At 38.2% G+C, this 13,033-nt stretch overlaps 1 protein-coding gene across 10 annotated transcripts in view; it reads left to right on the top strand.

Annotated features, from left to right (window-relative positions):
• OMA1 (OMA1 zinc metallopeptidase) overlaps positions 1-13,033 on the top strand; it is a 261,075-nt gene that overhangs the window by 8,485 nt on the left and 239,557 nt on the right. For all 10 annotated transcript variants that reach the window (XR_006414721.1, XR_006414722.1, XR_006414723.1 and 7 more), the window contains 5 exons: positions 677-850; positions 959-1,066; positions 2,159-2,287; positions 5,736-5,810; positions 9,117-9,266. Coding sequence is in view for 3 of the 10 variants with exons in the window: in XM_044430007.1 (XP_044285942.1) it covers positions 677-850; positions 959-1,066; positions 2,159-2,287; positions 5,736-5,810; positions 9,117-9,266 (636 nt within the window). In the remaining 7 variants the exon portion in view is untranslated. The remainder of the gene's footprint in view (positions 1-676; positions 851-958; positions 1,067-2,158; positions 2,288-5,735; positions 5,811-9,116; positions 9,267-13,033) is intronic.

The following is a 13,033-nucleotide window of genomic DNA, read 5'->3' as shown; positions in this document are numbered from 1 at the left end:
TCCTTCAGTCTCTACAGTATTCATGATTCCTGTCCAAAAAGCAACCATCTCCCTCCTTAAGAAGAAAGAAATCCCAAACTAGGCCTTACTGGCAAGTGCACAACAGTTTTGACTTTGAATGACAGATTTCAGAATGGTTACTATTTCAGGATGGTGAACATTGTTCTGACATTACTGAGTCAGATCTATGGTCTGTCTATGAGCTGACTTGCAGATGCAGTTCAGAAAAGTCTCAGTAAGATTACTTTTCTAGATCTACCTGTGACCCTCATTAGCAGAAGATGGTAGGCATAAGTACCACTTTGCTGGCCTTTACACACAGCTGGGGTTCAAGATTCTCATCTTTATTTAAAGGGGTGTCATAAGTGAAGGGTTTGACATTGTCTGTTGGATAAAGGCATATGCTGCTTGTTTGCATTTTCTTTATACGGATGCATTCTTTTAATTAGTTCATCTTTCTTGAGTTACACATTTTGCTGAAGCAGATTCTTACATTTGTATTCCACAGCACATTATTTGTCTCAAGCGAGATACAGCATGTGTGACATTTCCACCCCTCATGAATTAGATTGTCCTGTATGTTTGTCATACTAGATTATATTCATGTATATTGTATATCTTAATTTTCTTGAGTCACTCAGTATTCTGTAATTTTTCCTCTTATGTTTTATTCCAGTGGGTAGAAGAATTTAAAAATAAAATGCTGCCAGAAACAGACCCTCGCTATCAGGTGGTTAAAAAAGTTTTTGTTCACCTAGTTGAAAGCAACAAGGATATTCCACAGGTTTCTGAGTGCAGATGGACTCTCCATGTAGTGGAAGACCCAGGCATCAATGCTTTTATGCTTCCAGTAAGTAAAAATGGAAAACAAAGGAGGAGATATAACTGGGAAAAGGATCTTTTGTAATAACCTATTTGCAATATTCTCCCCCCCACCCCACTGCCTTCTGCCTCACAGACTGGACACATGTTTGTTTTCACTGGCATGCTAGCCGCTGTGTTAGATATCAATCAACTGTCTTTCATTTTGGGGCATGAAATTGCTCATGCTGTTCTTGAACATGCTGTAAGTATTTTCTGTTTAAATATATTCTTATTGAGCTAATGCATGTTGATGGGTGCAGAGAGTAAGAGAACATTTTATTTGGCTTTAATCATGTAACATGGCTTACCTTTTTGGGCCAAAAAGTTCTATAATTAATGCTGTATCTGTAGTTTTTCTTACAGATCAGAATCAGTAGTTAATCCCAAAGTGGGTGTTGCTCAGAATTGTTTTACAACTGGTGCAGCGACTGTCTTTCAGCCTGAATGCCAAGTTCCAGTTCAGAGAAGCTCTTGGGGTGTGCAGGACCAGAAGCAAATGGGATGGGACCAAGGACAAAAGAGATGAGGTCAAACATATCAGTATGTTTTAACTTAAGCTTGTAAACTTCTACAATTTCAAGCTTGTAGAATGGCAGGTAGACTTCAGAAAAGCTATGAAGTAATCAAATGACCAGTGGTCAGCAGAAAGGGAATGGAGCCAAAGGAAGAGGAGGGGACCACCAGGGAATCCCAGTGAACAAGATTGCCCCAGCTGCCCCCCACCCCCCAGCCGCACCCCAAGCACTCCAGCTTCAATGCACCATGCTCCTTCTGCTTTCTTGTTTCTTAGATTATTTTAGTAGAGACAGTGAAGCAAATCCTTCTAAATAGATCTGTGGGTTGGCTGACCAAGGGACCCAATGATCTCTGCTATGATTTCTGTAGCTATCCTTTGAGATCACCAGGTGGGCAACGTTTGTGGCCATTCCTGTTCTTTTCCTGAATAAAATAGGCCTGTGTCTAGCATATCTGTACTAGTCTTGATAGCTCAGTCACAGAGGCCTAAAAGTAGGGCTTATCTATCAGCTACAAGGTGGCTTGTGCATTCCACGTTTCTCCACTATTTGTGTAAGGCTAATTGCCCCTAATTTTAATATATTGCAGCATCTTATGATTAGATTAATGTGACAATTTCCATACGGACTGCTATTTAAAGTGACTTGCATGTTAGTGGGGGAAAATGCTTTTAACACTTACGGTTTTTTAATTGATCATTGAAAATAGAAAATTGTAAATACTTATATCTGAGATAAGGCTATAAATTAATTTAAAAATATATTTCCTTTGTTTCAAGGCAGAGAAGGCAAGCTTGGAGCATTTCTTGGATCTTCTGTCACTCATTCTTCTCACAGTGATCTGGGCTGTCTGTCCACAAGACAGTTTAGCAGTGATTGGCCAGTGGATCCATGGCAGGTTTCGGGAGGTAAGAGAATATGATTCTAGATAATGCTATGCCCTTCAATTTTGCCTACGATTACTTTTGTGTAACAAAGCATGCTTGTTGCTGTTAGAAATGGGTTGTTGCACGTAACAGACCTTGGCCCTGATCCAGCAGAGTTTTTACTTTCTTAGGTCAGCCTGAGCACTGGTAGAAACCATCGCTCAGCCAAGACAAGTAGCCAGTTGCAAGCCTTGGCATGCACTTCCTTCAAGGGAAGAGATTTATTTATTTAAATTGTTTAAAGGCCACCCATTATTAGCATGCTCTCTGGGCAGCCACTACAATAAAATTACCAATAGATAATATAAATAAAATAATAAAATTAAAATACATAAGATAAAATAACTTATAAATAATCAACAAGAATAAAACTTAAGTTAGTAAATTAAAACTGGTACAAATTGCTGCAGAAATATTCTAAGTGGTGCCAGAGGTTTGCTGGAAAAGAAACATTTTAATCAGGCACCTAAAACTCAGCAGAGTAGGCACCTGACAAATCTCTGATGGTAACGCATTCCATACATTTAAGAAGATCTTGATCTCTTTGCTGAAAAATAAGACCATATAGAGCAGCTACAATAGAGGAAGATCAATGAGTGGCTGTATTATGAATACCACACTGTTGTTGACCATTAGCTGAAAAAAAATAATGGCTCAATTCATAGAGATATAAATGCTGCCTGCTGGCTTCTAAGCTTCAGACCATTGTGAGCTGGGAGCAAAAGTAGGAAATGGAATATTCTCTTATTTCCCTGATCACCATTATAAGCCAGTAAGCATTTTTATTATAAACTTCTTCTCCTGGCCCTAGGCATAATACTGATTGAGCATAGTTACCTTGAATCAATAATTTAAATTCTGCTATATCATTCATCACCTGTAATGTTTGCTCTCTGAAGTATGGTGTGCATTTTGCGGTTGAACTTCTCCTTCTGTTCCTTTGTGTGTTAAAGGTTAACTTGATCACCTGGAAAACAATTTAAAATACAATAGGGGTGGGGGTTTTTTGTACTTTTATTGAGGCGATATTGTGTTTTGTTTGGTTTTTTTTTAACATTCCTGGGCGAAACCCACCGATCTCCCAGACAATCCAGAATCTTGGATGCCTTCAGATTCTTCCACTTGGCTTTTTCTGGTTCAGTGCTACAAGGCTCATTAACCAGAACGGAGTGGAGAATAAATGTCCCGTTTTCTCTGCAAAGTTCCTTATTATACTTGAACTTCCTGCCAGTCAGGAATAAAATCAAAGAAGTAGGAAAAGGCAGTTCAGTAACCTAACCTAAAATGGCTGAGTGAACTGTCAGGATGATCAATGATTCGAGGGTACCATGCATGCTTTATGGTGCACAAGTTGCCAAACCCAGTTCTTTGCTCCTTGTCACATTTGGCAGTTTCATTCCCTTCAAGTTTCAGAAATGGAGAATATCTGTGACAGCACTTTTCAATGGGGAAGTGCCAGAAAAATGTCTGGGTTGCAAAAATCTAGTGATCTTGCTATTCCTTAGCCTCCACAGCTGCCTGGACTTAGTATGATGGCCACTCCCAGAATCTAGTGTCATTTGTACTAACCAATACTCCTTATCAACCTCTCTATTAACATTTGTAATCTTTTATTATGATCTAGTAGTTCCAAATGTATTTTAACTGTCTGACCCCATTCCATTTTTGGTGATGCAGTGTTGACTTTGCATCAGCAATAAAGACTAATGTTTACTGAACAGAAGAGGCCACTTCGAAAGCGTGCCTGTGAACTCTGGTGGTGACCTATAGTGATTGGGTACACTAGTACATGGGCACAACCACTTTGTTATGGAAATAGTCACTTGAGCAAGACAGCATTCGCTGTTCCACGCAGGAAAGAAAGTTCAGTGTTCTTGCAAATACCTTTCTGTGAAAAGAATGTCCATTCAGTTCAAATATAACATGATTTATTCAACCCCTGGAATGTTGAAGTATTGGTTCTCATGATATGTGAAACAGCAAACCATGCCATGAGCAAATACAGACTAACAGCATTGTTGGATTATGAATTCTGTGTTGTTCAAAGGAAAGGTTGTCAGATTTGAATCTGGCACTGTGTGTGGCTCATGAATTGCTTTGCCAGGCTACAAAGATGGTAGGTATGAGTAGCAAAGAAACAAATATAGCCATTACTGTTGCCAGCGTCACAGTGCTACAAAGGAGGGGATGGGCAGGGAAGAGGGAAAAACAATCCAGAGACTGAGAAAACAAAGCTTGCTTGCCGTCTGCCAGTCATACCCTAGCTAAGTCAACCAACCATCAACCATGAATTAAGTGAACCATTGGTTAGGATTCTAATGTGTTTCATTAATTAAATTTTAAATGTGGAAAAGATTGCCAGGGAAAAGAAGAAATACATTGCTTTTTAGACTTCTCTTCCAAGACTGATGAAAGGACAGAATGTCTATATGGGTGATTTACTAGAATTGCCAATTGGAAGTTCAACCTAAACTGGATCAGGTATAGAAATCTTCTCTTGTGTGCATCAGGATCTATCACAAATGACTTAATCAAGCTCATCCTTCCTATTCTGTGTCCTTTACATGTCCTCTACAACCCTGAAGCTTACCATAGTTAGAAGCGTGACCCAGTTTTTAATGGAACTGTTCTCAAGAAAATTTGTATACAATTACACTTTTAGAAAGTTACTTTACAAAAATAAAAACTGAGGATATAATAAAAATTTGTGATAAATGTATTACTAGAAAACTTCACTGTAAGAATTGATGTGAATTTGGGGGGTTGGGGGAAGCTAAATAAGCTAATGATATGAAACAGTATCCCATTTCTATTTTGTATGTAATTTTATAATGTTATAAATAGAATATTAAAAGTTTTGATTGGAAATAAAGCATAGAACTAATTAAATGTAAGATGACTTAACCAAGCTAAATTGGTTAAGATTGAATGGGAATATACCAGTACTTCAATCAAATCAAAGAATATTCTGAAACTGGCAAAATTATCTGCAAAAGGGACAAAAATAACATTGAGAATGAATGTGCATAGGAATGCACCCTAAAATCAGATTGTAGACCTCCAACTGTCCATATGCTCCAGATAGTCTTATTTTAGGTATCTTTTAAGTTATGGTGAAACAAAACTAATATATGCTGAACAAGTATTAAACCATACAAAAAAACCCAAAAACCCACTACTAGCACTTCATCAGTATTAAGGGTCACTGTCAAGAAAATGTGATGTGAACAAGATGTATAACACAGTCAATCAAAAGCTTACCTAATTAGCTATTGCAGGAAAATGCACATTTGTGGTGCCTTCCCTAAACTCTGAAGGAGGGGGGAATCTGTTGTATAGCTTTTTTGCGTGAAAGCTGGATAAATGCAAAAGATGACTCTGATTTTGGCAAGAACCAAATTTTGGGATTCATTTTTCTCTTTCTTACTAGTTGCTGTTTCATAGGCCATACAGCAGGACTTTAGAAGCTGAAGCTGACAAAGTTGGACTTCATTTTACAGCTAAGGTGTGTTGAATCTGCAAGGTGTTCTTTTAATCCAATCTTCAGATTGATTAAATCTCATGTTCTTTCTGTTTAAATACAAACAAATTTGTAAATTTTGGTAAATTCTTACCAAAAACAAAATCAAATGAAGTTCTCACTATCTTCCAGGTCGTCCTCGCATGCGCGCGCGCGCGCGCGCGTGTGTGTGTGTGTGTGTGTGAGAGAGAGAGAGAGAGAGAGAGAGAGAGAGAGAGAGAGACTGTATCACCACTGCCACCTAGTGTTGTTAAGGATAATTTGTATTTTTATTGTTACAGTTTAGAACACACAATCTGATTTGACTAATTGGAGACTGATTAGCTTAATGGGCCATCACCTTTCATAGGTTTTCCCCCCAGAAATTTCTAGACAATGTATTTCTCATGCAATGGCTTATATTTCAGAATTGCTCAGATTATTTCCTAGGGTTTTCATTATTTATTGGAGAAGAAGTGCTACTGGGCAAAAGAAGAAATGTGCCATAAAATTAATTTGATGAAAAGTCACTCTGTTTGTACTGCAAAGGGGGACACTGCTAAACAGTAATCAGTGCAAGCTTTTGTGAGTACCTCTCTACAACGCATCATGTGCATTTCCTCACTCCTCATACGTGTGAGATGGTAGCTATGTCAAGCCAGGAATGGCCATTCTGCATGTGAAGGAGAATGTGCGTGAAGCAGCAGTTCCACCCAACCTGCATGTGGCTGCAGTTTCACTACTATCGCATAAGCTGCCTTTTTCCCCGGAGCTTTGCAACGGCATGATAAAAATTCCATTGCTGAAATCAAGTGCACAGTGTCCTTCATACATTTGTATCAAGCCACTTTTTTCCATAGATCACATATATGAATTGGACCCAGATCTCATTATGAATACTTTGACTTTTTGAATGAGACTTATCTGCTTGCAAAAATACATTAATTGACATTTCAGCATATGCATCAATTCAGAAAAGTATTGTGCAGTTTAAGCCAAATAAAGATGTTATTCTTACTCATTTAAGACCCTTCTTTCTTGCATTCAGTGCCTTGTTTATTTGTCTAGGGCATTTTGTATGTTTGTTTTCATTTTTTCTACATTGCTACAGCAGTTCCTTCTATGCCCATAAAGGTCAAGATCTTAACCCAGATGGTTTTGCTTCTATTAGCATAATTGGTATCTCTTCCTCTTTCATTCACATATGTGCACAAATGCCACCTGTTCTACTGCAAGAACTGTTTGCATTTGTAGAGACTGTAGTTTGGTTATGACTTGCTACTGTCTCATGCAGCTTCATTAAAAAGTATCAGTGTGGGTTAAAAGTAATTCATTTCCCATTGTTAATTTGGTAAATGTAAACTGTTCTTCCCTTTATTCTTCATTCTAGCGTATGCTAAATTATGACCCAGTAGTTGTTCTACAATTTTAATATGTTGAGGCCCAGTAATTAACTTTAGCAAGTTTCAGCCCTTCTTTTAATTTAAAATAAATACATAAAAATTGACAATTTTAATTATTTTTACCTTTAACCATGCAAGTGAAGCAGCTTCATGTTGGATTTTTTTTTCAAATTCTGAAGTTTCTTGGACAAAAAAGGGCAAAAAACACAAAGCTCAAATGGCTGTTACTCTGAAGGACAACAGATTGCATTTTGTAGTGCAAACAGAGCTGATGCAAGCATACTTTATGTTGAGACTGTACTCCTAAGCAATGCCTTTTTCATGCTTCCCCTGCCCTCCCTGAGCAAAAATGCATGGCAAAATGAAAGTTGCTGCTTATTTTTTCTGAACTCGGTATTCAGGTAGACTGTACTAAGTGCTGTATAAGCCAATGGGGTACCCCTGGGCTGATGAACTGCATGAGCATATTCTGCTTCAGTTCTGACTAGCTGAGGTGGCCCCCTCCAGACCCTACCAGGGTTCATGTGGAAAGTAATAAGCGATGCATCACCACTGGGCCAAAACATTCTCATAAACCTCTAAATATATATTCTACCTATGTGGGTGAGTCTGAGGCAGCAGGAAAGAAGGCAGTGGGCAGAAAAGTCTGAGCTGCTGCCAAGATAATAATATCTGAAGATGCCATTCCAGGAATTGGAATAATATTCCAAGTTACCACATTGCAGCTGCAGTTTAGGATTCCGCCTTTAACTTTGATCTAGTCCCTGAATAGACTTGCCTTCTAGGCAGCAGGATTGTTCCAAAGCCCAAGCTGTCCAGGGCAACTCCTGGTCTCTGTGTCTGAGCATGGGAAGTCTGTGAGGTAAATGGGACTCCTTCAGCATGTTAGCTTCTCCCCAGTCACCTTTTAAATGTATGTTTGATCTTCGCTCTCTTGCATTTCTTCCATTTTTATGTAAATTTGGCCTATTTTTTTTCTATTTCTGTATTTAGTATCTTATGCCAGGATTCTGTGATTGCTCTGAACTGAGTTAGAGAACAATATCTCAATATATGTACAAAATATGTGATGGGTAACTCTGCTTGCTAGCATTTTTTCTGCCAGGATACATGTATCTTTAACTGCTGCGCAAGATGGCTGGAGTCTATAGGCGAAGCTTTTCATCATGTCATCACCATGCAGGGAAAGGTTACCTTTAAAATGCTGTCATAGAGGTGTTAAAGGCAAATGTTTCCACCTACACAAAATCTGCCAATATAAGACAGTTCAAGAAGGGTCCCCATTGTTATACATCTATATTTTTAAAGAGAAAAATCTGTTTCTAATAATACCTAGAGTCCAGCCCCCCAAAAAGTTGTAAATTAGAATTTTAATTAAAGCGTTAGTCTTAAGCACAATTATCTGTTTATAAAAATTATTGAAATCAGTATTACTTGTGAATGAATTTGATCAGGAATAAAAGTATTAATGTGAATGACCGAGATAAGACAGTTGTCTTAATGTAAAACAGACACTGCTTCTTTGACTCTGCCGCTGAACATTTATTTTTCCAGTGACACCACTGACTTGTGCTACCATCTCAGTTTTTCCATGGTAAACTAGAAGTTCTCTGTGCGTAATTTCTGGCTGTAATAAATGTTATCTTCTTAGAAATGTTCTGGGTAGCCTTCTCTCTGAAGCAGTACTTTGTCTTGTTATTTCTTCTTCCCCTGCTGCAGGTGTTTTCAAGGCACCAGCCATTGGTGTAGTGGTAGATTTTTAAGCACAGAAGTTCAGCATATAAATATATTTTCTACTTCTTGTGGAGAAAGCAGCCACTGATACTTAGAACAATTTTAAGCTTGTTCTGCAATATGTTTTGAGATTCTCATTACCATTATTCTGCATTCTACATCACTTTACTTCTAGGCTTGTATGGATGTAAGAGCAAGTTCTGTGTTCTGGCAGCTAATGGAACTAGCTGACACTATTACAGAGCAACCGAAATTGCCAGAATGGCTCTCTACGCACCCATCGCATGAGAATCGAGCTGAACATTTGGAAAGGCTTATACCAGAGGTAAGATAACAACAATGAAGAGGGTTAGGGGTTTGCTGTATCTCTCTTCTTAAAACTGAATATTTGAGCAACCTTACACATCAGAAATAATATTAAAACCAATTTATAAACAATTAAATGTGTACTCATTTTTATATGTTGCTAAAAATGCTGGTAAGTGTTGAATATTGCATTTTGCAAGCACCAGTATTCATGTATTTTTTTCTTTCAAAGGACAACAGTTGTCAAATACGAAAATAGAGTGCAAATTACCAGCACACATTGGATAAAGTATCTTCAAAATGATAGTGATATATAGTGTGACAAGTTATATGCAAATTATTTAGTATAAACATACCCTCAGAGAGCATTAAGATAATTTATGTCATACCATCCTGCCTTCTTGCTAGTCAAGTATTTCTGTGGCAGGAATAGCAAGTGGATTGCTATATATGTGATATGAAAGATCATTTTAGCCTGCTCACTCCCCTAGCCACTGGTGTCTGAGAAGTTCCTATCTGCTGCCATCCTCGGAACTAGAAGGAGTTGTAATTTGCATTTTGTTCTTCCTTGGAACTGATGCGTGTTTTGGACTTTCTTATACTTGAAAGTCAGTTTAACTGGAGGACATTCTACATTTGTTTAGAGATGTACTCCATAATTTGTTCTGTTCCTTTCCAAAAAGTTGCATCGTCACATGTGCATGCTTACCATTGCAGAAACTCTCATAGTGCTGTTTGAGGAATCGTGACCAGGCAGTGACAGCAGCAGTACAGGTCACTCATGCCTCTGCTTGCTGTGCTTCCAGTGTAGCATGCAAAGAGCACGTTTGTGTGCCTGCCCTGTAGTGCAAAATGTGAGTTCTCTTCACAACTGGTGAAATGCTTCATACTGTCAGGGCCATGTGCAACTTCCTTCTAGTGTATTAGACTAAAAAATGTGAAAACCTGAGACACAAGTCAATTGGCTGTCAGCAGTCTTCTGACTGCTGTGTCAAAAGCTACCATTAGGGACCAGCACTGCTTTGGACACTTGCTTAGTGCATCCTAGAGCCAAAAGGTTGGGAATGAAAATGGGGACATGGATCTGCTTCAAGCAAGCAATGCGTTTGGTACAGTGCTCGTTCTTTGTATACACAACATTTATATTCATGCAGTTCTTCTTGGATGTACACATACAAAATGAGTGAATTCTCATGTTTAGGCAGCAGATTATGGGTATGTGCACACAAGTAAATGAAGCTTGCACTCTGCCATTGTAAACATGTACTTCTGAAAGTTGCTCCCCTCCCTATATCCAATCCTGCTTTGTATCTCTGGCAGGCGTGATGCTTGTAAGATTCTTAGCTTATTCTGTGATATAAAAGTGGTTTCTGTGTTCCATATTTTCCTATTAGATGTAAAAGTGTTACATTTTTATACTTCTCTAGCAGTAATGGTAGCTATATGTGTAGACTCTATGTATGTATCTGTGTTCTGGATCATACTTTTTCTGATTGTATTCTTACTGTTAAGTGTTTCAGGTTGATATTTACATTTCAGAAATTTTTATATATGGTTTTATGCAAGGTCAGCTGCTAAGAAGGAAATATTCATACTGCCTATGTCTCTGATTTGTGACCACAGGTCAGGGTCTTTAGAATGATGCAGCTCCCCCTGCTGGCGCAATAGAGAAAACACCCTGTTCCAACTTGCATATTCTTGCAGGACTGTCATCAGATGTGTACATCTGAACGTCCTTTTCCCTATATGCCCTCTCACCCCTTAAGATCTGCAGCAGAGGCCCTGCTTCAGGAACCCTTCTTGAAGGAGATTAGGAGACAGAATACCCGGAAGAGGGCTTTCTTTGCGGTGGCGCCTGGTTATGGAATGTGCTCCCCAGAGAGGTCTGCCTGGCGCCAACATTATATGCTTTCTGGTGCCAGGTCAAGACCTTTTTATTTACCCAGTATTTAAAGTTTTTTTTAAATACATTTTTATTCCAGTCATGGGTTATTAGTGTTATTAATATAATTATTGTTTGGGTTATTTGATATTTGTACTGCTGTATTTATTATATCATTGTTGTAAGCCTTCCAGAGACATGTAGTGATTGGACGGGTTAGAAATACCCCAGATAAACAAACAAACAAATAAATACATGCATACGTACATGCAAGATTAGGACCAGTGCAATCATGCAGAGCAGCCAGGAGCTGCAGGCTGCTGTATAAAAGGCTTCCCAGTGCTGCCCAGTTTTGTTACAGGAGCACCACTCCTTTATGGTGGTTACTTTGATACTCCTGACTCGACTTCTGTACATTGCTTTTGCTTGTGTCTTGAAGCCTGTTACTCAATCTGCCCTTACCTATGCCCTGCCAGGCCTTGTTGGTATCTGACCCATGCTCGTACCTGATGCCACCTTTGCCCTATAACTTCCTGAGAAATTCACCATACCCCTCTATCCCCCCTGGTTTGTTGCTCCAGTCAAGGATGCCTGTTGCTCATCTCTCGGAGCTGAAGCATGTGACAACTCATTTTCACAAAGGTTTTATATCTTCATTATTGAAATATAATGACCTTATTACTGCCGCCATCAGCCCACTGATCCAACGTCATAATATGGGGAAGGAAAAAAATCAAATTCCCTAAGAATGATCTAAAGTATATTTTCATTCTATATATGAGAAGGAGCAGAACCTGACTGTTTTGTAGCCAGTGGTTTTGAAAGCTTCCAGGATCAAAAACATGTGCTGACTCTTACCGAGAAGCCATAAAATTCATTCTTCCTGTTTCTGCATGTCTGGCAAATGACAGTTTCTAAAGCAATGACATATTTATGTTGAGAAAAGCCATTACTGGGCCACCTTGAGCTTTGCAGCAAGTAGTGGAAAGGGATTTAAATTTAGCATGGGGAAGGAGGTAACATTTGTTTTCAAAAATGGTTGGGGAGAGATTTAAAATGTATGGTCAGGCTTTAGAGATTGCAGATAAGAAAAAAGTCAGATGGGAAATTTAACACATGGATAATCAAAGTTATAAAATGTAGAGAAACAGTAATTTAATTAAACATTTTGCAGGATGAGTTTGTACCAGTACTGTACCCATGAGTAACAATTCCAAGTTAAAGAATTAGTACTAATAGGACTGCTTGTTTAAAAGAAAATGTTGATATGGAAAAAGACCCATAGTCATTTCATGCCTGAATGTTGTACATCACAGAAATATCAATGCAGCTTTGAGATGGTGTTCTGAGTATATGTTGTTCCTGAGTGCATTTCTCCCTTAGAGATGCCAAATGAAAACTGTGTCAGTTTAAAATGTCACCATAAATCTAGGAGCAATATTCTTGACATGTATAATGTAGGCCAGTATATTTCGAACTGTGTGCTACCTTTCTGTATCTGAGGGTATGTGGGTGATACAGGAACAGATAAACCTTTATGGAAAGCATTAAGAATTTTGCATGTTTCATTGATAATATGAAGGTTTTCTAAAACGTGGCTTGTATTTGCATGCATTTTGATGAATAGAATAGGGAAAACAGTTGCAAAAAGTATACTCAGAGGTGTTATGTGATGAATTAACTTAATCAAACAAACTACTTAAAGGTATATTTTGATTATCATTTTTCTTTAAATTTTGTTTATTTGGCTCATTTTGGTTCATTTAATCCGTTTTAAATTAAGTTTTTAAATTAACATTTCTAGAAAATTTTGCAAAAGCAAAAATGGCATTTATGTGCCACTAAATGTTTCTGTATTGTGCTGCTGCTAGTAAAATCTGTCTGGTGGGGTTTATTTACAAGCT

Source organism: Varanus komodoensis, unplaced genomic scaffold, assembly GCF_004798865.1.
Source record: "Varanus komodoensis strain SLA01 unplaced genomic scaffold, ASM479886v1 scaffold20_1, whole genome shotgun sequence".
Lineage (NCBI taxonomy): Eukaryota > Metazoa > Chordata > Lepidosauria > Squamata > Varanidae > Varanus > Varanus komodoensis.
The sequence above is the reverse complement of the archived record's forward strand: the minus strand, read 5'-3'. Positions and strand labels throughout refer to the sequence as shown.